Genomic DNA, 27,385 nt, shown 5'->3' with positions numbered 1-27,385 from the left:
CCCCTGGGGAGGAGGTGTTTACGGCCTTTCCCATTATCTATCAATTAGCTGGAAATGTGAGCGAAATGTGTCCCAGCCTCAGCAAAGCCTGTTCCGATTTACTACTCTCTGCTCAAGGAACACCAGGAGGCAGACAGTAGGTGGTCGGGGACGCCCAAGGTATTGTGCTTCTGCCATTTATAGGTTATATTTTCTGATGTAAGATGATTCGTAGGATGAAGGCATAGTATTTGAATTTTGAGGTGAAAATAGTAAGTTGCACGGGTAACAAACTGAAGTGCTGTTAAACCACGTTGATGGCGATTATGGTTGCTTTTCCAAGTTTCTTCACTCATCCCAAGTAGGAAGGTTATTTCCATTGTCTAGCATAGCACCTAGCACATGGTAGGTGTTTGATAAATATTAATGACTTTATAATGCCCTGCACATTCTGCAGAATTGGAGTGCTCAGTCCCCCATCACCTGTACATCTGAATATATTTTTGCCTGCGTTGGCACTGCCATCATTCCTTAAAACAATATTTTGTAAAACAAAACTCTGTGTTCTTACTGTTTCTGGAAAAAATTCTGAAGTTCCCAATGATCTCAAATGCTGAGCAAAGAGACTAAAAAACATGATTATGATCTGTCTCACTCTGTATTCATGGAATCTGATTATGTTTACCTCTCTTTATATATTTTTCTTCCCCCCTCCCAAACAAAATGAAAGGATCTGATAGTGAAAAGGGCAGAGGAAAGACAACTGTTTGTTTCAGTTGAGCAGACAGGCATACCAAGCAAATGCAGGCAAAACACATAATCAAAAATATATCGGGGGAGGGCGAATGGATTCCTTTTAATGATTCACAGCAACCACATTTATCTTCTACTGTTACTAAAGAGAAAAATGTCTTCGGATAACCAGTGGTCAGCAGATGAGGATGAAGGCCAGTTATCTCGACTGATCAGGAAGTCGAGAGATTCCCCTTTTGTGCCTGTAGGTAAGTACAAGCCTTGACTGAGTACCGGAAAACTGTTTGTAATAGTCCACTAATGCTTTACCCAGTATCTTTGAGGATTGAAATGTTGTATATAATGGAATTTTTTTCAGATAATTGAAGCCAATGCCCCGGAGCATGAGTTAAACTTTCAAAACAGTTTCTAGTATGTGACAAATCCCCAATAACTGTTAGCTATTAATATGGAGCATCTGATTTTATTCTGTTTAATCCATCGTCATTAGAGGTCTGGCTAAAACTATTAGTTCCCAGCCAATGTAAAAGGAATTGATTGGATGGATTTTAACTTTCTGGGATGACTCAGGATCATCAGCAGCAGACTGAGATCTCTGAGGGACTATGGAGAGGGTTATGTCTCTTTGACCTTTAAAAAACTCCAGCCTTTAAGTTTTGTGTCTGGTATTTACAGATTTTTCTGTTTCTTCCATATTGCTGGATATCATTAAAAACTTCTGCTTCTGGTGTTTTCTGGCACTAGAAGCTAGAAGTCCATGCTTAAAAGAACGGAGTCAAATCAGAGTAAACAAGCTCTAACTAAGAGCCTGGGCCTCCCTGTACACTGGAGAACTTGAACTTTGTGAGGTTCGTGCTCAGTGCCCGTCTTTCCTGGCTTCCTGGCCAGGCGTGGAGGTTGATAGTTAAGTAATCTCTAGATTGAAGAAGCGGTATTATAATCATACCTGGAGTCTGGACCTCTTTGTCCTTTCCCAACACACATTTACTATGTTCATATTCTCAGCAAATACTAGACATATGTGGGCTTTTTTAAAAAAACCTGCAAAATCTAAGCATCAATATCATTTTTACAATCTAAGCTTCCTCTTTCTTTTCTTTTGGATGGCTCAGCTGCCCTAAGCATGGTTATTGTATACTGCAGCTGTGACTCTTTCCTTATGTTAATTTTGTCTGGAAACTGTTAAAATAACCTATTTACATCAGACTTACATAACTCCATGTAATTAATTCCATGAAGTCTTCTAAATAGGTATAAGTCATATGTTTCCATTAAGTGTCCCAGCAAATCTAGCAACTCCGTGTCATTCACATGTAAACAAGAATCAAAACGCTACTGTATAGTAATATTCTGTGCTTAGAGGTTTCATTTAAATTGACTAAGACTTGTAATAGCACTCACAACAAATTAAAGCAAATTATTTTGTAGTGCTTTATTCACTTTCCTTAGCATTTTTACCTAGACAGACAATTCAAGAACCCAGTGTCTCTTGTCCAGATCACTGTAATGAAGAGATTAATCACTGTGCCTGTTGTAAATTACATTATTTTTCCAGAGACATTTAGGGTGATCAAAGTAGAAAGATAAAAGTGTTTCCAGCTCAATTCAATTATAGACAACAGAGACACTGTGTGGAAAACAGTAAAGGTTCTGCCTTTAATCTCTAAAAGAAACAAAACCAATTTAAGTAAAAACAGAACCTTGATTCGATAAGGGAGGACAACCAAATTTTTGCTAGACAAATAAATAATGATAAAATTTGGGTATACATTATCAAGCAGTTTGTTTAGGTGTTGCTATTTTAACAGTATCTGTGTAGTCCCTGCTGCAGAATGGAGTGTTCTGTGCAGATAGCTTATGAAACATTATTTCTCTATCTTCAACAGCTCCCATCATTACAATGTATTTATGTTGTTTAGAATTGTCCTTTGATCACTGTTAAGACCTGTGCATACATTATATGCATTTAAACTGTGCACTGATAGTTTTTGCTTCTTTCACTTAACATTTTATATGTACATTTCTGGGTATAAACACTTCCTATACTTAAAATTTTTTTATAGCTATGGCAGATTTTCCTCTCTTTAGCCATTCAGGTGGTTTAGTTTTTCCTCATACATAGTGTAGCCATAAACATCTTTGTGTAAACTTCTTGAATTTCCTTTTGCTTATTTCCTTGGAGTATGTGCCCAAGGTAGAATTTCCTTGGGCAGGAAGCATGTTCAGTTTAATATCACTAATTATATATTTCCAGAGTCATTTCCTGAAAGATTTAGCTAAACTTACAGAGCTTTCAGTATTGTACCGGTCTTTCAATGTACCTACCATCATCATTTTATTATTTTTGTTGTGTGTGTTTTTTTTAATCCTCACCAGAGGATGTTTAGTGATTTTAGAGAGAGAGGAAGGGAGAGAGAAAAAAATGTCAATGTGAGAGAGAAGCAACAATCGGTTGCCTCCCAAATGCACCCTGATGGGGGATCAAACCCACGAACTAGGTATGTGCCCTGACCAGGGATCGAACCCACAACCTCTTAGTCTATGGGGCAATGCTCCAACCAACTGGACCACTTGGCCAGGCAATATTATTTGTTTGTATATATTTTTTTTTCATTTTTATTTCAACTTCATTTATTGCTAATAAGTCTATAAAATATACATGTTTTGCCCTGCTTGATGTGGCTCAGTGAAAATAGTGCAGGCCTGTAAACCAAAGGGTTGCTGATTCAATTCCCAGTCAGGGAACATGCCTGGGTTGTGGGTCAGATACCCAGTTGGGGGCGCACGAGAGGCAACCACACATTGATGTTTCTCTCCCTGACTCCCTCCCTTCCCCTCTCTCTAAAAAAAATTGAATAAAATACTTAAAACACATACATAAGTAAAAACAAAATATACATGTGTTTATTTACTCTGATTCTTATTTCCACTTAAGTAGATCCTAAAAAAATAAATATAACTTCACTCACCAAGAGACACACATGTGCCAACACAGTTAATCAAAACTTGCTATCCTATAAAAAATACCATTTGAATTTCTGGGTACTAAGAACAAACACATGAAACTGAAATTAAAAACCTAATATCCTTCCTCAAAGTAGAAGAAATGACATTTTAAAATACATAATTTGTGAATTTGCCCATTTTTTTCCCTTAGGCAGTATCTTTTATTTATCTTTATTGTTCAATTACAGTTGTTCACCCTACCCACCCCCCCCCCACCTTCCACCTTCAATTGTCCCCCCACCCATTGTCCATGGGTCCTTTACACATGTTTCTTGACTTGACTCTTCCCCTTCTTTCCCCTGTTACCCCACTCCCTCCACCCCTCTGGTCACTGTCAGTTTGTTCTTTATTTCCAAATTTTCAATTTAAATAGTATCATATAGTAAAAGTGGTATTGGAAATAATTTTGTGAAATATAGGCCACTTGGGAATATTTGAGCAATGTCCAAAAAAAAAAAAAAGATACCTCATAATACCACTTACAATCATTGGAAAAAAAGTTGCTTAGGTATGAGCTTAAGAAAACATGTACAGTATCTGTATGCTGAAAATTACAAAAGCTAGTGAAAAAAATTAAACAAGTCTTAAACAAAAGTAGAGACAATTGTGTTCATGGATTGGAAGACTGAATATAAGGATGTTGACTCTCCCCAGATTGATCTACAGGTTTAGAGTAATTCCTATCAGAATTCCAGACAGGTTTTTAGTGGGTACAGACAAACACCCTAAAATCCATATCAAAAGGCACAGGTCCTGGAGAGGTTAAAATGATGCTAAGGCTAGTTTACTGCAGTAGCCGAGACAGTGAGGTATACATGGAGGGGCAGATGCCTGGATCAGTAGGATAAAGGAGCAAACCCAAAATATGGACCCACACTTTTATTATGCAAGTTTTCTTTATTCTTATGTCAAAATATGCATCTGTCCTTGTCATTTTAAGTCTACCTTACCCTCTTTCAGCTATTATAAATATGCTATTCCATTTTCTTCTAGTTTTTGTTGATTTTATTTATTTATTTTTAGAGAGAGGGGAAGGGAGGACGAAAGGGAGAGATATACCAGTGTGTGGTTGCCTCTTGTGTGCCCCTACAGGGAATCTGGCCCACAATGCAGACATGTGCCCTGACCAGGAATCGAACTGGTGACCCTTTGGTTCACAGGCCGCACCAGCCAGGGCATGATATTTTTGTTTTTACATTTAATTCTAACTCACCCAGAATTTTTTTGTAGGGCCTAGGGCAAGGCAGAAGTCTGAATTCTCTATTATTATACTAATAATATTTATTAAATAATTAGTCCTTTATCTGTTATTTGGTTATTTTGACTTGTCGCACATCAGTGTTTTAAATCTCTTCCCAGTATCTTTACTATTCAGTTGATCAATTTTCTGTTTTACAGCCACTTATATAAGACCTTAGTTGTCACAGCAGTATTTTCATTCTTAACATTTATAGGGAATACACAAATATTTGTATGGGTCTCTGGAATTTTCTAGAACCATAGTTCTTCCTGGAATCACATACTTCCTGTGCATCTCTCCTTAAAGCTTAATGTCTCATTTTTAAAGAAGACTCAAGCTTTTACCGCTTTACTTGACCTACTCCATTTTTGATTACAAGTAGAAAGGAGTAAAGCCACACACTGAAAACATGGAAGCTGGGATGCTCGGTAGGTTTACTGAGTGACTTGTCCACATAAAAGCCTTGCAGTGTGCACAATCTGCAATCATGCCTCAGGAAAACTAGAAATTACTAAGCAAATTACTATACTATATGGTTCGGGTTTTCTGGGAAAAGGCTAAACTGCAAATATTGAATCCATGAATGTTACAGGTCCATTTTAAAATCTGGAGAATCAAATCCAGCACGGTTCTATCTCAGGTGTTCTTCGGTGTCTTGCCTGCTCATCTTCCAAGTACTGACCCTTTGCACAGGACTTCATCCAACTCGCTAAGCTCATGGGAAGTCCAGCCCGCTAGTTATGGAACCCTCCTTTTTAATTCCCAGGGATAGCAGGCTTCGTGGCCGTGGTGTCCTACGGTCTTTACACGCTCAAATCCAGAAGAGACCAGAAAATGTCCATCCATCTGATTCACATGAGAGTCGCTGCCCAAGGATTCGTTGTGGGAGCTGTGACTCTAGGTGAGCTGCTTGATCTGTGTCTTGTGTTCAGCTGACTTTTAGTATCGTTACTCATTTTATTCACTCCTATCAGAAGATGCATGTTGGGTCACGATGACATAATGACGGAGGACTGGTAAGAAAAATGGTGTTCCTCGCTTGGCTGATGCTGCTGCCCTGTGATAGGCTTAACTTCTTAAAGTTTTAAGCACTGAAAAAAAGCACAGGAGGCAGAAGGTATATACACTTCCAGTTATAAAATAAGTCAGGGCATATAACAGCATGGCAACTAGGGTTAATAATCCTGTGTTGCATATTTTGAAAGTTGCTAAGAGGGCACATCTTAAAAGTCCTCATCACAAGGGAAAAAGTCTGTGTGGTGACGATGTGAAGTGGATTATTGTGGTGGTCATCTCATAATATACACAAATATTGAATCATTATGTTGTACACCTAAAATTAACATAATGCATGTCAATTAAAAAGAAAAAATAGTGGAAGCCCTGGCTGGATGCCCAATTGGTTAGAGCATCATCCCGATACACCAAGGTTACAGGCTGGATCCCTGGTCAGGGCACAGACAAAAATCAGCCAATGGATGCGTAAATGAGTGGAACAAGAAGTCGATGTCTCTTTCTTCCTCCTTCCTTCCCTCCCTCCCTCTTCCTCTCTCTCTCAAATCAATTTAAAAATTAAGAAAAGAAAAAAATGTAAGAGGAAGAAGAAAAGGATGAGAGACGACTTGCAAAGGAGGGGAGAAAATAAAGACAGAGAAGTTAGAAAAAGGTTTGGCTGTGAATTCAGGCAGTGGTAGTGGAAATAGAGGAGATGGATTCTAGAAAGATTGAGGACTCAGCAACTAAGTGATTGGGAAAAGTAAGGAAACAGGAATCAAGGATGACAGGTTTCTGGTCCGGGCAACCAGACGTAAGGGCCGCCTTCACTGATACAAGGAGCAAGGACGGAAGAGCACGTTTGGGGGGAGGGTGAGTGCACACGGGACAAAGCAACAGCACTCGACACTTAACGAGTGCTTATGACGTGCAGGTCAGTCTACTGCTTTACATGTTGTCTCATTTAATCTAATCTACTTACTTTGACACCACTTGGTATGCTCCAACACAATTCAGTACTGACACTAACCAGCTGGAGCTCACATCAGACACAACAGGTTTAGGGACATGGTTCCCCAAGACTGCCCTCACTTCAGACACCAGCCTTGGGGGTCCCCAGGCCATCTGCACTTCTGATAAAATGGTTACAAGTTCAGGGGTTCCCAAGATTCCCTCAGATTTGATTATTTCACTAGAACAACTTACGGAACTCAGGAGAGCTTACAATTACAAGTACTTACAATTACAGCTTTACTATGAAGTCTACAAATCAGGACCAGGCAGACAGGGTAAGGTCTGGGATCAAAAGCTCAAAGCTTCTGTGCCCTCTCCCTATGGAATCAAGACGTGTCACCCTCCCAGAGTATCCGTGTGTTTACCAATCAAGAAACTCTGCGGAACTTCATTGTCCAGAGCTTTTAGTGGGGCCTCATTACGTAGGCATGGCCGACTGAATCACTGGCCGCGGGACTGACCTCAGTCTCCAGTCCTACTCCCCTCCCTGGAGACCAAAGAGCCCTCCAGTCCCACGGCTGGTCTTTCTGGCTGACCAGCCACATCTGGAAGCTGTCTAGGAGTCCGCCGTGAGTCACCTCATCAGCATAACCTCATCAGGTATGATCCAAACAGCTCAAGAATAACACACACACCCCTGTTACTTGGGAAATTCCAAGCATTTTAGATCTATACCAGAAACCCTGAACAAAGATCAAGGTCTTTATTAAACTATCCTGTGAGGTAGGTACTGTTGTTATCCCATTTTACAGATAAGGAAACTGAGGCTTAGAGGGGGTAAGTTACTTGTTCACAATCACAGGGGCAATCTATTCCAGAGCCTGAACTCTTTTTTTTTTTTAATTTGAGAGACAGAGACAGAGACACTGATTTGTTGTTCCACTTATTTATACATCCACTGGTTATTTCTTATATGAGCCCTGACTGGGGATTGAACCCATAACCTTGCTATATTGGCACAATGCTCTAACCAACTGAGCTAGCCAGCCAGGGCCAGAGCCTGAACTCTTAATTTTATATTATACTGACAGAGATGCCTATGGCAGATGTTTCCAAATTGGAGTACTCATACCCTAGTCGATATATAAGGAGATCCAGGGGGATGTGAGAAGAAAATATTTTTATCTTAACAAAAAAGCTTCACTAATATATAGACTGGCCATAGGACATTTATACTGTCTATAAATAAATGAGCATCTTGAGGGGCATGCTCAACATACTTAGGCACAATTCAAGTCTGGAGACCACCTTCCTATGGGATGTGGAAATGTCACACACGGAACACTGAATACACGAGTCACATACACCACATGTGGATCTCACTCTCCGAAGAAAGATCTCACTTCGAGATCTACCTTGCTTACCAGTGAAGCCGCAGGTGTGATGCGGTGAGAAAAGTTGAGATCAGAACTCCAGGGAACACCACCACCACTTAAGAGGTAGGCAAGAGGTAAGAATTCTCTGTCTAAAAAGCACGGGGAACAAACAGGGAGAGAATGACAAGTGGTGACGGGGCAGAGACTGGGGCGATGCAGCAACAGGCCGAGGACTGCAGCAAGGTCAGAAGCCAGGGGAGGCCTGGGGCAGATCCTCCCTCAGTCCTTCACAGAGCACCAAGTCTGCTGGTGCTGAGACCGGCAGAGGTGGCGTTGGGGCTGCCTGTCACTGCCAGAACCAATCCGTAGAGACAGGATTGAACCTGTATGGGCGCTTTATTCAGATGATGGTGATCTGAGAAGACGGCAGGATATGTACCCTCCAAAACCGTCTTCACATTTCATCTCAAGCTGACATGAGGAGGAGAAGGGGTAGGTAAAGGACCTGGAAAAAAGGGTTAATGGGCTAAGAGTTGCAGTCCTGTGACAGTTTTCCTAGTACTTTATCTGTTGATCAGCAATTCTTCATCAGCATTCCCTCCCTGGAACGGAATGGCTCAGATACCAGGTCCGTCCTCGAGGACCCCCTGGGGCACCAAGATGGGAATCCTTGTGACCTCCTGGAGTCACGAAGGCCCTGCATTCCAGTTCCTGGAACAACAGCTTTCCGCATGCACTAATCACTTAGGCCTATGAACTGTAGCTAAGGCTAAAATCTTAACTCTTGAGTTCCCCTATCAGTACCTTGACTTCAGACTTCTAGTCTCAAGAACTGTGAGACAATACATGTCTGTTATTTTAAGCCAAGAAGAAAAAGCAGCAGCAGCACAGGGAAGTGAGTCCTATAATTCTCTCTGAATCTGAATCTGAGAATGTTATTCCCATTGATACCACAATGATTCACATTAAAATTTTTTGTCTTGAATTTTATTCATCTGTGATAGTAATCACGTATTTCATTAGAAAATTATGTCGACATCTCCTGCGCTGTTGAGATAAGAGCAACTAACTTACTGACCCTTCCTCCTCTGCGTGCTCTTGGAAGACATTAACAAGCCGTGTCAGAAAGCCAGCAGAAGGAAGCTGGAGGATTTAGTTTAGACAACCGGCTAGAGAGCCGATGTCTGGATAATCAATATGGGTGGGGGGATGAGTTGTAGTTGAAGCCTGTGACTCCTCAACTGGTTTCGGGTACAAACATTTGCTGACATCCCACAATGCACCAAAGCAGCTCCTCTGTCCCTCCTTCAGCCTTTCCTCGCGGTCCTGGGACCGCATCTTGCGGAAGATACGCGCCTGTCTCATCTGCCTGAACTCCGCTACCTCACCCCACAGCCTAGAGATCCCTGGAAGCAGAGATTAAGCCTGTTCGCCTCTGTGTTCTTCAGGATGCTGAGCACAAGTCGACACTGAACAGATGTTTGCTAAATTGAGGCTCCTGTTATTTTTCATCTTAATATCTAGCCAAGTATTTCCACTTTTCTCACTTTTCCACCAGTATTTTAATACTCAGACTTTAGGGTGGCATCACATCATAAATTCAGATTTATACTGATCTTAAACGGCTCTTAGTTGTTGCTGTTTTTTTCTGGAGTCACTTGTATAATCCAAGCCAAAAATTAGTAAGATGGAAGGTGTTGTTTGTTTGTTTGTTTGTTTGTTTGTTTTGAAACTGTGGACTAGTTTTGGGGAAATGCAAGTGGAAGAAACTCAGTGTCTGTTCCCCATGGATGCCCCGCTGACACCCATCTCCCTGTTTCCAGGTGTGCTCTACTCCATGTACAAGGATCACATTAGACCCCGGCTCTTCAATGTGCCCAAAAAATGAAGCTACATACAAAAAAGACAAGAAGCCTGCTAGAAACTATTATGAAGAATGAATTTTCAATATACAGCCAACTATACTGCAGAAGTACTAGGGAGAATTTTCATAGCCTCGTATAGTGAGTCTCAATTATTTAAGTGGTTCCCCCAGCAGTATTCATATCAACTCAAAAAAATATCCTTGTTGATGTCTTTCAGAAGCTAGGGCATGATTTTCTGACTTTCAGATTTTTATTTTGTAGTTAGTGACAGAAGATAATCTATGTTATAACAAACCAATCATAAAGTTAGGAGTTGACTATACATAGTGGGCACAGAAATTTTGTTTATATCCATATCAAAAGTGACAGTCTATTCGTTGCTTCACTCACCCCACATAGGGTAAGGTAACTAAAGGTTCCAGAAACTCATTTTTAGAATGGGCAACTATTATATCAGAAAATGGTCCTCTTGTTATTTAAATTTAGTTCACCACCGAGCACCTCACTCTTACATAGAAACCTGACTATACAACCACAAACATCAATGACTACCATTTATACCTGTGTATTCATTTTTTTTTTTTATTTCTTTAAAGCATGTCTAGGAGTATGAAGGTAAATTGCTTAAAAAACTCCCCTCCCCCACAGATGGTAGCATCGCAGGGGTGACCCGATTTAGCCCGGCTCCACCACCGCTGTCACACGACAGAGCAGAAAACACGACGTGGGGCCTGAGCAGATGTCACACGTTAAGTGCCCCTCTGGCCTCGGGCTCTAAAAAAACTAGACTTTGTTGACCTCCTAACTGTCACGACTCAGATATACTCCCTAAGACTCCAAGCCTGGAAAAGAAAACAAGAAAACAAAGATTCGCTGAAATAAAATCAAGAATGCACAGTAAAACGATCTGTGGTGGTGGTCTCCTTTTCCGTGCTGTTCCCTGTAGTGCAGGGTTATTTTGACAGGAAGGTGAGACCAGTATTTGAGAAAGTGAAAGATGCAGGAATATTTGAAAGTAGGTATGCGATCTAGGTATTAACCCCCTGTTCTGTGTTTTACACACGCCTTCCCCACTGGCACAAGCCATTATTTTAAAGGATGTCATTTGCACCTATCACGAGGCTCTTCTAGTGCCACCAACAAAAACACAAGTTTTGGTCAACACTGTCTTCTTTGGAAAATGGGCAAGGAAAGAATCCAACTACTTTATTCCACTGGAGAAAATATTCCAGCAGCTGGATCTAATACATTTGTGAAGGTCAGGGGACTTGAGGACAGCTGGCACAGAACACCATCCTACAAAGACTCTCTTAAAAAAAAAAAGGAAGAAATGTTATCCTTCACGTCGATTACTTAAGGAACTGATCAGGCTACTGGAAAGATTCCACCCTCTCAAATTCTCAGCGTTAAAGCAGATTACCTGAAGTGTTTAATTAGAAACAGCTTTTCTTACAAAACCCAATAGATTCCAGAATTTCTGTTCTTACTGAGAACTAAAGTAATACATGTATTGCTTGAAATAAGCGATGCAAAACATTTATTGATTAGAGCAGCTATGCATTAGAACCGACAAATTATTAACACGTTCTCACCTTCGGAGGAAAGTATGCAGGCTGCTCATTTACATTAGCTTCCGTAAAGAGGGAGGGCCACTGCAGGAAGACTCCGTGAACAGCTAACACGCAGTACCTGAATCTGAACAACACTTCTGGGGCAAAGCTTTGGTGGCTTAGTATCATAATGTGTAAAATTGAGGAGGCTATTTTCATGAGCTGCTATAACCCTCACTTGCTAGTTAGACTATTTCATGTGCCTGGGTATGCTGTGAGTGCCTCTGATATTAGGAGACACACAGTGAAGTAGCAGCAGGTGCTCAGTAACAATGTTTAATTGCATTTTTTCTGACACTCTAGGTATACAGTGCCAGAGTGTTCATTTACAAACCGACTCCCTAGTGTTAAACCCTAAGGACTGAGTGAGTGTATGCATACATGCTACTCTTAAAATTGAATACATGGATGCCTATATAATCACATAATATAGGAATCCAGATTTTAAATAATAAATTACAGAATGATTAAATGTTTTTAACTTAGCAAAAAAGTTTACCCAAGACTCACTCTCTAGACATCAGGCTCTTCAACTGGTTTTAGCACGATTCAATTCGTTTATTAACAAATTTTCTTATTGCAGGAGTTGTATGACCTGAAGGGTATGCTTATACATTTTTGTAAACTTTAGTATGTTTCTAATAACTTTCAGTTAAAGGATGGAGCCCTGGCTGGTGTTGCTCAGTGGGCTGAATGCCAGCCTGTAAACTGAGCGGTCACCGGGTGGATTCCCAGTCAGGGCACATGCCTGGGTTGCAGGCCAGGTCCTCGGTTGGGGGTGTGTGAGAGGCAACCAGTTGATGTTTCTCTTGCACATCAATGCTTCTCTCTCTCTTTCTCCGTCCTTCCCCCTCTCTCTAAAAAATAAATAAAATCTTAAAAAAAAAAAAGCATGGAGAAGAGCTACAGACATCCAAGTGAGTAATCTCTTGTTTAACCAACCACCTCATCTTTTTATGAGTTGCAAAACAATTTTTTTTGCCTTTGTTTCCTTTCGCCATTCTGTGGGAATGAAACTACTGGGAAATGAAATTGTCCAGAGGAAGGAAAATTCATCTCGAGTTGCTACAGGTGTATAAAGTTTAAACCAAAACACTGAAACTCATTTTAAAAGTCTCTTTTTCAAGTGAAAGCTGCTAATTGATGCTAACTCAGTTTCATTTTTAAAAATCAGAAGGACTCTAACCTTTGTTGCAAAGTGCTGCTCTTTATCAGAAGTTTCCCGGCCCCTGGAGTAGAAATTAAGGAATTCTGAAGTACCATCTCAGGAATATCCCTGCCACCTAGACGGCCACGTCATAGAAAGGAAGAGAGGCAATTGTCTGGATTTTTAAGAGTCTTGTTGAAATATAGCAAGCTTTTTTTAAGATTTTATTTATTTATTTTTGGAGAGGGAAGGGAGAGAGAGAGAAACATCAATGTGCGGTTACTGGAGGCCGTGGCCTGCAACCCAGGCATGTACCCTGGCTGGGAATCGAACCTGTGATGCTTTGGTTCGCAGCCCGCACTCAATCCACTGAGCTACGCCAGCCAGGGCTCGAAATATAGCAAGTTTTAAAATAAGGCAGACAGGTCAGATATTTCATTTTTATGCTGAAAGAAGAAAACGATGCCCCGAGTCACACAAACTCCATGGCTCTGGAGCGGGAAGGAAAGCGTGGAGGAGCGCCCACCCTGAAGTACTCCGTTAGAAACGGACAGCTGCCGTCGGCCCCGGCTGACTGCACTTCCACGCACGAACGCGAACACAGAGCCAACAATCTTCTGACTTACCAGGTAGTCATGCAAAAACTCTCCATTTTTAAATATTAAATTTTTATTGTAAAAAATGTATAGAAAAACAATCCTGGTTAAGAAGGGGGCTCAAAAACTCTATAACCCACATGGAGGCAGGCAGTTGGTGACAGGTGGGCTAATCTTCCAAGTACCAGCCTGGTTCTAATTTCATACTATTACTTGGTATAAATACCTTGAAATAAAACGCTTAGCATTCTCTAGGACGTTAGAAATATAAGCCACTCCTAGAAATATGCTTTGAACCTAGAAATGATGTTGGAGTGCTAATGGGAAAAGCGGGAAGAAAAGAAAACGAATCCCTCCATTATGTTCTGTTGGGGCTTACACAGTTAAATACTAGGCGTTTCTTCTTTTCACGCCTGACCCCGCCGAATGCTAGAATGGGCTGCCTCACCCGACGAAGCCTGGGAACTGATTGTTGCTTCAAGTTTAGTTTCTGGATCTTGTTACCAGGGATTAAGCTCTTTGGAAAATACCATCATATCTCAAAAAAATTCAAGAAAAGCGACAGAGGATAACAATTGTAAAGCACACTGGTAACTAGGATTAAATATGATTGCTAAATGTAAGAAATGTTTTCTGTAGAAATCATGTGCTAGTACCGGTAGTTCCTGAGGGTCTGGGGAAAGCTGACTGAAATGCGACCGGCCGTCGGCGAGCACCACTTGACGGGGGAAGTCAGTGTGACCAGTTCCCGCTGAAGAAGAGCATGAGGCCCTTTTTTTTTTTCACTTGCGCTCCAGACAAAACAAATATCTCATTTGTCTGAGCGAGATGTTGTTTAAAAATACAAAAGACCTATCAATTTTTGTCATCTTAAAATCGACCCAAACTGACACGTTCAGGATTACATGAGTACATACACATATATGTTTTTTAAATCGCAGCAGCTGAGGCACGAGCCCATAGGGGGTGCGGCCCTCGCAGGCGATCGACTGACTCTGGCCGTGGCAGGACTGCCGTGAGTGGGCGGGTCTCTGACCTACACTGAACAGCTGATAGCTTTTAACACCCTTCCCATGAGGAAATCTTTGCCTTTTGTTCAGAACATTGAACAAGACTCACCTCTGAACTAACAGAGATATGTTAACAGGGCCCTGGGCACAAACGGACTAAGAGAAAATGGTTCGCACACAGTCTCTCAGGCTGCCGGTCATCTAGACACAAGTGAGTCGGCATCCATGGTGTTCAGGAGGTAGAGTTCAGGCTGAGCTGCCAGTCCCAGGAACTGCGGACGAGAAGATGGAGAAGGGTTAGACTGATGCGTAAGTACTTAGGTATTTAAACTGGCACTTAAGTATCTATAGATAGCACATCGATAGAGGCCTTCATTCAGTGCTGCTGCACTGATGTTTCTTTCAGAGAAGAGATGGCTCACAGACACACTGTGTACGGCACACAGAGTAGCTAGGAGCTGCAGTAGCTCAGCGTTGAGACAGTGCCAGGTGCCCTTGGCACCATTTGCACTTCATTCTCCTAACACCCTTTGCCTCGGGACGGGTAACCTGATCCGGACATTAAGGGCAAATGCGTGGACTGCTTTGTACTTCAGTGCTGTGTGTGCTAGCATCAGATTTCAGATGATCCGAGTCCTGGGCCCCATCACCCTTTGGCACCTGAGCAAAATCTTTCATTAAAAGAAAAAAGGAAAAGAAAAAGAAAAGAAAGAAAGAAAGGAAAGAAAGAAAAGAAAAAGTCCTGACTGGTGTGATTCAGTGGATGGGGCATTGTCCAGTAAACCCAAAGGTTCAATTCCTGGTCAGGGCACATGCCTGGTTACAGGCCAGGACCCTGGCTGGGGGCATGCAAGAGGCAACCAATGTTTTTCGCCCTCCCTTCCCTTCTCTCTAAAAATAAATAAATAATAAAATCTTAAAAAAAAACCCAAAAACATAAAATGGCACGTGGGAAGAGAGGGAGATGATGACCCCTGGGTCCCGAATGTTTGTCAGTCTGAGTTAGAATCGCCTCAGCTGCTTCTCAGACACACAGCAGACCCTGCTCCTGGAAACCAGAATCCGGATGATTTGTGTTGGGATCTGTGAAGCTGTACTTAGCTCTTTCTCTCTCCTCTGCATACACTCAGTGGGACAATCACTGAGTCTCACTGCAGCCCTGCTGTCATTACCCAGGGCTTTGGGAATGTCATGGCCCTTTGGCACAGCAGTCTGGGAATGAACTTGGAACACAGACTGAGTTCGTAGGAAGAACACATGCCCATTACAGAGTGGTGGGAAAGGCACTGGAGCTGAGTTCAAGCCCCCACTCGGCCCCTTTGTACGACCTCCAGCAGGTCATGTGTCCTTCTGGAGCCTTATCCTACTTGCTTGTACAGTGGAAGTAAATGCTACCCTTGCGAACTCCAAGCACATTAACATGCTCTCTCGTGTTAGTGTTCAATAAACATAATTTCTAGCATGTTACATATTGTCCTCCACCCCTCACAGGCTGGTGATGGCTGCATGAGGATGAGTCCAGATGGGGCCCAAGACAGAACTACTCCCAGACAACGGGCTTGGAAATACGAGTCCCACTGGCCTCAGCACAGAAAGTCAGCTCTTTACACTTCGGCTTATTCATTTTAGGGCTTTCCACCTCAGGTTTTCCTTACCCGGGGCCATTGCCAGATATATGGACAATTCACTGCAGTCTTTTCTCAAGTGAGCCAAGATGGCAGGCTTCCTCATTACGGAGTGAGCAAGGGTTGCACAGTTAGTCTCATGATCCCCAGAGCGTATTAGCGAGGTGACTTTAAATAGACAGAGCTCCTCCACCAGAGAAGTGCGTCATTGCTCTGGGACATTGAGAAATGGTGCCAAGTGGCATGGACAGAGGCTAAGAGAGGTGGTGCAAATGAGTAAACTATTAGTTCTTAGCTATTGCTGAGGTAGGATCACAGAGGGCCTTGCCTATTTTCTATGACTGCCAAAAAAGCTTTTTTTTTTTTTAATTTAGTGCAGGCCGAACAAAATTGGCCTACCAGTTGGCAACTTGAGCTGAAACATATTTTAACACTAATCAGAATATCCAGCCAACGCTTTTGTATGTTCATGTTTCTGGGGCTGCTGAACACCAAAGCTTGGTATCTGAAACTCACATGAAGCGTGTACTATATATTACATAGGATGGTTTTGGTAATGATAACGTGGGCCTTGCAGTTAAGGTGTTCAAGTTCAAATGTCAGTTGCCCATTAGTGATATAATTTGGGAGTTATTTTTGGCCTTTTCGTTGCCTCGTCTGTACCAAAGTTGATCCTCTGTTGTAAGAATTAAACGAGATCATGAGTGCTTAGACCGGGACTGGTACATGGTAATGCATGAGCCGCTTTAAACATTCAGAACGTGTCAAGAGAAACGGACACATTTTGATTCACTGGTCCTATCCAGTGAAGGAGCAGAAAGAGTTCCAGAGGGTGGAGCTAAAGGGAATATCTCAAATTGAGATCTTTTAATTACTTTGCATCCTATTTTAGTTCTGGAACTAAAACCCCATTAAGAAGAGCAAGAGAGCCCTGGCCAGTGTGGTTCTGCATGTTGGGTGTCATCCTGCAAAGAAAAAGGTTGCCTGTTGGATTCCCAGTCAGGGCACATGCCTGGGTTGTGGGCCAGGTCCCAGGTTGGGGAGGCATGAGAGGCAACCAATCAGTGTTTCTCTCACACTGATATTTCTCCCTATCTTTTCCCTCTCTCTAAATAAATAAAATCTTTAAAAAAGGGCGGGGGGGAAGAAGAGAGCTAAATGGGGTAGGACGGAGAGAACAAAATCCCCAGATTACTTCTGTGGTGCCACGTAGGTACTCGGCTCCTGTGAGACAGGGAAAGCCTGGCACAGAAAAAGGGGGAATGGAGTCCTAGTGACACTCTTGGGACAAATGAAGTGCTTGACTCAGACTTTCCCATCATGCATCTGGTGACAGGGCCAGGTCACGTGCCTGCACTTGTCTTTGCTTTTACTAAGTGGTGACAATACAATTCCCATCTCAATGGTGAAATAAGACTACAGGGAGAAAAGTGTTCAGTTTAGAGCAGAGAAGGCAGAAAAACACATTTTTTCAAGTTCAAACATGGTGATGATGTGACCATCACTAACAGCAACACCATTTGACTAAGTGGGTGAGTGGGAACGAGGGTGTTGGCATGCCATCGGTCCTCCCGGGACTGAGGCCACTCACCCCTCTGTCCCCCCAACAAGGGGACACGCCGGCATGGGCTTGGTGTGCCATTCCAGCTGGCAGCTGGCGTTCTAGTTTCAAAATTGTTGAGACCCTCATTAATAAAGTATTTTTAAAGTTAAAAAAATACCCAGGAAGCCAAACTGGAAAAAGAAAAATGTTTTTAATTACAAACCAAGTTTACATATTGTTAAATGGTCACTAAAACCTCAGCTGTAACCACTCCTAAAACCACTAGCGCGACCTCACAAGAGCCAGACGACACCTCTGCCCCATCCCCGGGCATTCCTCGCAGGCTGCAGCAGCAGTTACTTCATGTCACATTTCTGGAGAGCAAGGACCAATGGTATGATGTCCAACTGCGTGTCCTTACACGTCCCACACAAAGCCACGGACAAAGCACAGCGCATGCACGGCACCAGGAGACTGAGAGGTCTGAACGGCGTTCATCGCAGCCAGAGTGCCGGCTGCAGTGCACTGACTGAGAGGGCCCAGTGTAATCCAGCACGGGAGGTTTTAACACTGTGCAATACTACACACATAGTATTATAGAATGCCTGCACTGGGAAGGAATTTTCCATCACTCCAAGTCATAAGTACAACTTTTAAGAGAAAACTGGCAGTTTTTACCTGGGCTTCTAAATATTTGTGACTTTGGGAATGCCTGGGCCCACCCAGACTTAGAGCAAAGGTAAATGTTTCTGTACTGTCTTTACAGAGAATGTTTGGGTCAGACTGGCCTTCACCTTGTAGCCAGACCTACTGCAACTTAAGGTGTCACCCTCCGAAATCTTCACCGGGGGAGGGGGCGGACACGAGAAGGAGCGGTCAGGGAAATCTGTCTTTCAGGAGCCTGTGCTACATTACTTGAGTGGCTAAATAAAGGTATGTCAGTGAATCGGTAGTTTACCCTTAGTGACTTACAGAAGACAGTCTGTCCACTCTGCATGTTTGTGTGCAAAATATCCACAATAATGCCTTCCAGTGCTCAAACGAACAGAGAACATCAGTCCACCAGGACTCCAGGAGAAAGCCCACCCCAAATGAGAAGTTACTCAACGCCATTCCCATTACTCTCTGCACCGAGTCAACAGCTATACAAGACTTGATTATTAATCTCCATCAGACAAATGTGATTTGGTCTGAGATAATCACATAGTCTCTGGCTCCACACGTAAAAATCTTGCAGGTGGCTGAAGAGCAGAAGCTTCGGGCTGAAGGGACCCTTCTCCTCTGATGCCAGAACTCCACCAGCTGGTCTGTTTTCCCCTCTGAGGGAATGGCTGAGGCGAGGCAGCCCTGCACAGCCTTGCTGAGAGAACTCTGCAGCCATTAGGTCCACAGCTCCTGAGACTGCCTTGCCAGTCGTTCTGGGCGAACTTCAGGAAACATGGTGGTTCTGTAGGAGGTGGCTTTTACAAATATAACAGGTGGCTCTTCTCCTCCTTTCAGGTCTTTTCTCCTTACCCCGAAGTGTCATGAGAACATCAGCTTATAAATGCTACCATCTTTTCTACCACCCTCCTGGAGGAGGAAGGTGAAGGTTTTGCAACTAGATATGCTTGAGACTAAGTGTCAGGAAAGCGCTGTGTACAGACATACAAGTTACTAAAGTTGGTGCTCCCAAGAAAATCCTGGTAAGCATTCAGTCTCTAAGGAACATCTTCTAAGTGATTTTAGAGGTGATTGGTAAACCCCCACCCACAGGTGGGTTTTGCTATTTGTCCATTTATCACTTTTATGCTTTATTACTCCTCTTAACTCCCACTGAGAAATTTAAAGTAGAAATTTGAAGAATTCTGAACCTTATAGAGGTAGAAGTCTCGTAATTTTATATTTAGTATGGATAGAACCACCCTAGTGGAGATTTAATTTTTTTATAATTAAAATAATTGAAAGGGTATGCATAAGTATTTCTCAGCCTTTTATAATCCATTGTCTTTAATAAACAAATCTGCCTACCCACTCTGCACTTTCATAATGAAATGCATTGCATTTTCCACATTTTTTTAATGCATAGCCTAGTTAAGACTCAGAGGTTTCACTCTCAAAGGGATAAAATAAGTTGGCTCCTCAGCAGCTCCCGAAGGGTTTAGTGTTAGAACGACAGCAGCAAATTGTCTGCTTTTCAAAGATCCCATCCAATCCAGTTCCCAGGTGAGGCGGTCAGTTAGAGAAAAAATTCCATCTTTCAAACACATGTGGAATAGCGTCTTCCACAACCAACAGCTGAGTCCTACCCGCAGTCTGTGCAACAGCACATACTCTTGGCTATGTTCACACAGTAAACCATAGAAACACACTGGCTCTGATGGCTACGCGGATCAGACGGGCCAATCCAGTGTTTACTTAGTATAGTCACCGGTGGCTTCTTCGGTCAGGACTTTAGAGATGCTTACCGTGCGCCCACAATCCAGGAAGGACATGCCCAATGCAATCAAACATTGCCAGATCTGGAAAATGAAACACAGCCGTCACCCAGGAGCCCACCGTGACCGCTCGCACTGCACCGCTCAGACGCAAAGCTGCTCCCCCACCAGGACACCCAGCTCTGCCTAGCTTCTGTCACCAAGTCACCCTCCCAGCCCGTCAGCCGCTTCAGAACACCCTGGCACCTGCCTTCTTCAGCAAAGCTTTTCTGTGCTGGTCACAACACCGAGCTCCCTCTGCTCCTACCAATTGTGTTTGCAATTTGTGTCTTTCGTTGGAACTGGAGTTCCCTGAAAACCACTTTTCTTTAGCCCTACCCGCTTCCTCACGATGAGGGGAAGGAGTGACAGGCTAATACAACTGAACATTCCCCTAAGCTGCTCTGTCAGTACATTCTGGAGCTCAACAACAGTGACCGACTCTAGAATCAGCCCTCAGCCTTAAAAATGGTCTTCAGTGATGTCAGGACAACTGGGCACCTCCGTCGCCAATTTGCATGAAGGGAGGATTCCCTTAACTTCCACAGTGAATTTTAAAAATGGCTCCTGTCAAGGACATAATGCGGTGACTTGGGTTTCCTGGGAGATTACAGGGTCAGCACAATCCTAGTGTCCCCAAGGCTTCCTAGGGAGCGGAAGGGGTGTATCAGCGCAGGACAGGGCTTCACGACACCCGCCGAAGCGGTGTTCTCAGCTGCATGGTCGGCCTGCGGCAGATGCACCATGGGACCAGGGGAGTGTCACAGGGGTCAGCGGCAGGTTTCCGGCCCCCGCCCTCCACCGCTCTCGTCAGCAGATGTGGTATAAATTCGGTTGTCCCTGCTCCTCAACCCTTGTGTTTTTCAGAGAAACCTGTCTAGAACGGGAAGGTGGACTTCCCGTTGTTACTACAGCCATCTTTCATTAATATAAGGAATATTACAGAAGATTTGGAAAATAAAAGAATATATCCATCATCCCACCATCTTAAGACAAGGACTATTACCATTTTTATATAATTATTCAGAATTTTTAAACATTTTTGATTATATGGGTATACCTAAGTCTGCATTCCTTTTCTATGTGGTTGTATAACCATCCTTTTTTTTTTTAGATAACTCTAAAATAATTCAATGTGAGACTGCCACTTCTGCTTATCTCCTTACTAGACAGCTGTTCAGTGGCAGAATGAGAAGGGCTGCGGACCTACATGGGCCCACCGCAAAGCTCGGGGACCCACCGCGCAGCCCGTCTGCAGCCCCGCCGCGCACCGCCCCTCCTGCCCACACGGCTCCTCATCCTTTAGTTCCTACGCTCTCTTTTAGGAAAAGACAGAAGTGACAGAAATAGAAAGATGATAGCTCTTAGGAACCAAATTTTATGGTTAAAAATATTGTTTAACCCTACACACATATATATATACACACACACCATATAAATATACACCATATACACACACACACACACACACACTATCTATATATATGGTTTAACTATAGCTGATTTAACAATTTCATGTAAATTACCTTGATACCCTAGGGACAGACTGTCATGTGCTCTTCTGGGTGCTTTCTGCATGTCAGCCCCACCTCTGCCACCCCTGATGCCTATGCCCCCACCCCCTCCCAATTGGACTTACCAAGTAAAACACAAAGCTCAGATAGGCCACACTGATCACAGCTGCCACCACATACAATAGCATGTGCCCTAGATCCTGGACGTAAGTCACGACAAAGTACATGTTGATGCAACAGATGATAAGGACCAAGATCCCGCCTGCAATCCTCCAGCCTCTGTAAAAGAATCAGCACAGTCACTGGCAGAACAGTCTAACCTGTCCACAAACAGCAAAAGATACTGTGTCTTGTGGGGAACACAGCACAGGAGTAAGAAGCATTCTCATCCCTGAATGGGTGTGGCCCAGTGGACTAAGCGCCAGCCTGCAAACTGCTGGTTCAATTCCTAGATAAGGGCACATGCCTGGGTTGCAGGCCAGGTCCCCAGCAGGGGGCGCACAAGAGGCAACCTTGTGCACCCAAAACACATTAATGTTTTTATCCCTCTTTCTCCCTCCTTTCCCCTCCCTAAAAAACAAACAGATAGATAGATAGATAGATAAATAGATAGATAGAAAGAAAGAAAGAAAGAAAGAAAAAGAAGTGTTTCCAGATAGGCATGCTCCCCTTCCTGGGAATATGCCCATGCCTTTGCCTCCCTCTCTTTTTCCCTCTCAGGTGTGCATCTGCCAAAATCTAAGCGACCCCACGAGACTTGCAATCACAGAGCCATGGGCAGCAGCTCCTCCTGGGCTCACCCCCCGAACCTGTCTCCAAGGCCCTCTTTTCTCTGACTCCCCAGGGAGCTAAGGCAGCCCCGCCTGGGCTCTCCTGGTGTTTCTTACATCCTAAGCCCTTCCTTGTTTCATTGTCCCAGCTTTAATAAATGTACTTTCAAAATAAAGAATAAAAAGAACTGAAAAATTGTTCTTAACATGTCCCAGATGTGGTTAAATGAGCCCAAATTAGACACTGATACGGACAAAGGGAAAAAATGCTATCAGATAACTTCTACTTAAGCCCCTAGAAATGCAACCTAAAAACAGAACAAGTAATGAGTCTCTAGAGATGCATGAAGTCATTTCAACTACCCTCATACCCTTTTCAGATGTATATGAAAGGTATAAGTTCAAACCTCTCTTATTCAGATCATTAACGTGGAACTAAGATGTTTTACACTTCCACAGTAGAAGATGAAGAGCTAAAGCCCTAAAAGCTACTTTCTCCCCCAGCAAATAAAAAACAGGCTTGCCTTCCCTCACTCCATTCACAGTCTCCATTTTCTAAGCCAGAGATTGAGGGGGCAGCACAAGCACCTACCTCGCAAACCCCTGTGTGACTCCCTCTTTACTGGCCTGTCTGATAAAGATCCCCTGCCCCCCACAGCTTCGGGGAACTGGGAGGTGTCCACTCACATTCCATTGGCAAAGTCACTCATTACTGGCCGCAAGCTCGTAAAGGTGAGGATGGGTATGAGAGCAAAGGGAAGCTGGAAAAAAAAACAACTAAGATCAGATGGGGCTACTGGGGGGCCTTCTATCACCCCAGAGAGCAGCACTGTTAGTGAAAGGGAAACACAGACCTTGCCTCATCTGCTCCATGAGAAATTATGCTATCATCCCAAATGTTCAAGCATCACACTGAAATCTAGTTTACACTACCATTACAGCTACCATTACCATTACACTACCATGTACAGCTACCATTAAACTAGCATCAATTATGATCATATGTGTCTCTACAAACATTTGTACCTGCCTTGCCTTATCCTGCTTAGGACCTTCGAGTGTCCTACATGTCATCTAATATTTGCTTGGCTTGCCCTGACTGGTGTGGCTCAGTGGACTGAGTGCCAGCCTGGGAACCGAAGGGTTTCTGGTTTGACTCCCAGTCAGGGCACATGCCTGGGTTGTGGGCCAGGTCCCCGGATAGGGGTGTTTGAGAGGCAGCTGACTGATATATCTCTCACCCATTGACGTTTTTCTCCCTCCCTTCCCTTCTCTCTAAAAGTAAATAAATAAAATCTTTAAACAAAATATTTGCTTGGCTTGAACAATAATTTTGTGTTCTAAATAAATTATAGCTTATAATTCCCATACAACAGGCTTTTAAAAACCCCCGAGATGTTTTAGATGCCAGGGACTTCACATGTTGTACATTCACTGCAGACTGAGGCCATACTTCTTCCTCTGGATTTTCCCCGGCAGCTGGCACAAGGCACAGAGCCTAAGGGCGATGCACAGTGCTTCCTGACGAAATGCGATGCGAGTTTTCCCCACTCCCTCCGCACCTGTAAGCTCTGCAGGACATTGAGGAAGTCATTCATCCCCGTGAGATGTTCTACATCTTGAAAAACAGCAACAAGCAGAGTGGGGATAATGGCAATGGAGCGGGTCAGAATCACTCGGGCGAAGCGTGACCATCTTAGGTTCAGGAATCCCTGGAAGAAAACACAGAGGCAGGATGAATGCCTGGAACAAGAAACTAAAAGGGTTTGGAGGGGCTCGGGCAGACCTGAGAAGCGTGGGATCAATAAGGAACAAAAGGGCAGTTTCCTCTTGTCTTTACCAATCAGAACGGCACGTACCTCCATGACGAACTGGCCCGAGTAGGTTCCTGTCATGGTGGAGCTCTGCCCTGCGGCCAGGATGCCCACCGCCCAGATGTAGAGGGCAGCGGGCCCGAAGAAGCAGCCCAGGACAACACCCTGGGGAGGCGCGGGAGAGTGTGCGTCAGTGAGATGCGCAGATGACCCCCAGCACTGCACTGCTCCCTGCTCTGCTGGGCACCTGGCTCCCACGTGCAGCACACTGTCCCAGAAGCTCGCCTCGGGTCCTACCCTCATCTGAAAAGCTTTCAACCTGAACTTGGTTGGATGGTTCCTCGTTCCTCAGCCTAGTTCCTTTTTTACTTCAGGCTCCTGAAGCCTTCATCTTCAACCTATAGCTTAAATATATATATATTTTTAAAATCTACACTACATTTTCCAAATTATGTTACTAACACACTGCTTTAGAAGGTAACAGGAGGCCTGACCAGTGTGGCTTGGTGGGCCGGGCACCGTCCCACAAACGGAAGGCCGCCAGTTGATTCCCAGTCCGGGCACCAGCCTGGGTTGCGGGTTCATCCTAGGTCAGAGTACGGGTGAATGGCAAGCAATTGGGGTTTCTCTCCCTCTCTTTCTCTCCCTCTTCCCCTCTCTCTCAAAATAAATGAATAAAATCTTCAAAAAAAATAGAAGATAACAGAGTGAAAATGTCAGATAATTTTGGGAAGTGCCACATATAACTGACTCTTGGAGGTTCAGAATGTAAGAGAGGCCCCAGTGAAGAGCACTTTACCAGGTATACTTTCTATGATCACCCCAAGTAACATCCTGTAGAACACAGTACTATCAACACGAGTTTGGGAACTGCTGAAACAATTCATTTGTTTAGCTGATCCTCTAGTCCTCCTATGTAGTCCAAAATGCTTGTCTAGCATCTGGACCTCTGAAATAAATGACACCCCAAAGAAGACATACTCAACTCTGAAGTGAACCCACAGAGAAGACCAGACACTACATGAAGGATATCGCCCAGGGCAAGGAACACCAGTGTGAACAGGCTCACCCCTTTGTAGATGTCCACGGCCAGCGTCGAGTTGTCGTCGGGGAAGAGGTGGGTGTGGGGACTGCTGCTGTTCCTGCAGACTTCAATCTGGAAAAGAAAGCGGTTTCAGGGCAACTTTTATTTTCAAGGCAAGGACCAGGAAAGAGGTCTCCTACACGTCACTCACAAGTCATCCCTGAGACTTGGTCTGCAGGTAAAACACTGGACACAGGCTGTGATGGGCAAAGACGGGCAGCAGGTACCACTTGCACCCCCCCTCCACAATCTTTCTGTGCCCTGTGTCATCACAGTTATTTACTGCGTCAGTGTGCACTGCTGGGTCATCTCAAATAAGAGAGCCCTTGGTCAGGCTCTGAGGATGAGAGGACACCAGAATAGGGAGTCGGGAGTCCTTAGTCAAAGCAGCACCAGGAGTCTGAGGCACTATAGGTGGGAAACAAAGTGGTGATGGAAACTAGACAGGCCCTGGCCGGGTAGCTCAGTTGGTCAGAGTGTCATCCTGATACTCCAAGGCTGAGAGTTCGATCCCTGGTCTGGCACATACAAGAATCAACCAATGAATGCATGAATAAGTGGGACAACAAATCAAGTGTTCCTCTCCCTCTGTCAAATCAAATCAGCGTTCCTCTCCCTCTGTTTAACATTTTAAAAAGTTAAAAAAAGAAAAACAAACTAGATCGGCAATCAGGAACTGAGAAAACAGAGAAGTAAAAAACAACACAGTTTGTCCCAGCAACAGTTTCTGTTTTGTCTGCTGACTCCTCCCAACCTGCCCTCACCACCAAAGGCAGGAATGGCAAGCCAGCAGCTGGTAAACAGGAAACAAAGGGCCAAGCAGGCGTGAGGCTGCAGGAGGCAATCTTTCATCTAAGTGATCTCCCTTATCAGCCAAAAGCAGGGAAAACGGTCTGGCTGGGTCGGCCCCAGACTGCCCACCCTGCCCAGGGTGGAGGCCCCAATCTCTTTCCCCTGCGCTCCGGTCACTGTCGTATTTCCCAGCCCATTTCAGCCGTCACAGTATGCTCACGCTCACGGTCACCACTACTGGGGACCCTGGCCTACTCACCACCTGCTGGTTGGTCTTCCAATAAAATGCTTCGGCAAAGACTGAGACGACGAAGACATTGATGATGAAGGAAACAAAGAGAGCAATGCAGGACTCGATGAAAAAGTACTTATTGGCTTCTCGGACCTCCTCCTTTTTGGCTCGGTTTACCTGTCTGGACTGGAGAGATAACAGTAGCAGTCATTTTTTTTTTTACTTTTTGGAACAAGTTTCCTTGTAATATTTCATGAGTTTAGAGACAATGAAAGACTCAGAGGACAAACAATGGACCCGATGAAATGTGGGAGAAACCACTCACATCCTCATTCACTGAGTGAGAACGTCATGACCCCTGGATGGCATTACACATTCCTCAAATGGGCAGGAGTAATGAAGTGACTACTGAGCACTCAGGTATTGTGGCTGGAAGAACCACAAAACCTGCCCTAAGAAATGTATAACCTCAAGTATAAAGGTCTTTGAAATCTCCGAGCAAACAACTGTGTAGGACTGACTGGTAGAAGGATGGTTGGGCTCTTCACTCCTGACCTCCCTGGGGCCACTCAGGGTGTTGAGATTAAAACACAAGAGACTTGGTGCACTTTCAGACCTTTTATGAAGAACTTCAGATCCAGTTTCTCTCCAGGGGGTTAGTTATCTCTGGTCATAAACCAGAGTCCAAGTGTGTGGAGTTTCTAAATGTCCAACCACGGAAAAATACCTTGCTCCTTCGGGGCTGTAATGGTTATAAACTAAGTTATGTGTCCCGTGCAACTAAAGGCACACATCCCATGACCTACCCAGGAGGCCGCTGGGACAAAGGCCTCACTCACCTTGACTAAGGCAGAATGCAGGTACATGTTGTGTGGCATGATGACAGCTCCCACGATGCCCACGGCCTGCTGCACCTGTGGGGTGCCACAGTCGGAACAGGACGGCACGAACATGCCCTTGAGGACGTCGCTCTGGTTGGGCCTCACTGTGATGTACTGCACACCAACACAACGACGGTTAGCCCTG

The 27,385-nt window shown here is 44.0% G+C and overlaps 2 protein-coding genes across 4 annotated transcripts in view; one reads left to right on the top strand and one right to left on the bottom strand.

Annotated features, from left to right (window-relative positions):
- Window positions 1-885: 885 nt before the first annotated feature.
- Window positions 886-10,189, top strand: HIGD1C (HIG1 hypoxia inducible domain family member 1C). Its single transcript, XM_045829961.1, has 3 exons — window positions 886-980; window positions 5,745-5,879; window positions 10,125-10,189. The coding sequence occupies exons 1-3, from the start codon at window positions 887-889 to the stop codon at window positions 10,187-10,189; spliced, it is 294 nt and encodes a 97-aa protein (XP_045685917.1). The 5' UTR covers window position 886.
- Window positions 6,052-27,385, bottom strand: part of SLC11A2 (solute carrier family 11 member 2) — a 43,396-nt gene continuing 22,062 nt past the window's right edge. For 2 of the 3 annotated variants that reach the window (XM_045829958.1, XM_045829959.1), the window contains exons 9-17: window positions 27,199-27,354; window positions 26,387-26,545; window positions 25,321-25,407; window positions 24,297-24,416; window positions 24,000-24,149; window positions 23,125-23,198; window positions 21,793-21,946; window positions 20,145-20,198; window positions 13,575-14,801 (exon numbers count right to left, since the gene is read on the bottom strand). In XM_045829958.1, the coding sequence (XP_045685914.1) occupies window positions 14,727-14,801; window positions 20,145-20,198; window positions 21,793-21,946; window positions 23,125-23,198; window positions 24,000-24,149; window positions 24,297-24,416; window positions 25,321-25,407; window positions 26,387-26,545; window positions 27,199-27,354 (1,029 nt within the window). In that variant the 3' untranslated portion in view covers window positions 13,575-14,726. Of the gene's footprint in view, window positions 6,070-13,574; window positions 14,802-20,144; window positions 20,199-21,792; window positions 21,947-23,124; window positions 23,199-23,999; window positions 24,150-24,296; window positions 24,417-25,320; window positions 25,408-26,386; window positions 26,546-27,198; window positions 27,355-27,385 lie in introns of those variants that run through there. The other variant, XR_006784639.1, reaches the window with a different exon arrangement.

Source organism: Phyllostomus hastatus, unplaced genomic scaffold (assembly GCF_019186645.2).
Source record: "Phyllostomus hastatus isolate PE091 unplaced genomic scaffold, TTU_PhHast_1.1 phas_scaffold_93, whole genome shotgun sequence".
Classification (NCBI taxonomy): domain Eukaryota; kingdom Metazoa; phylum Chordata; class Mammalia; order Chiroptera; family Phyllostomidae; genus Phyllostomus; species Phyllostomus hastatus.
Note: the sequence above shows the minus strand (reverse complement) of the source record. Positions and strands in the feature narration are given on the sequence as shown.

Bases quoted from the DNA above. Each gene is read 5' to 3' on its own strand.
- HIGD1C (XM_045829961.1), top strand. From the start codon at position 887: ATGTCTTCGGATAACCAGTGGTCAGCAGATGAGGATGAAGGCCAGTTA. The intron at 981-5,744 runs GTAAGTACAAGC...TTTAATTCCCAG, and splicing joins TTCCCCTTTTGTGCCTGTAG to GGATAGCAGGCTTCGTGGCC. The intron at 5,880-10,124 runs GTGAGCTGCTTG...CCCTGTTTCCAG, and splicing joins TGTGGGAGCTGTGACTCTAG to GTGTGCTCTACTCCATGTAC.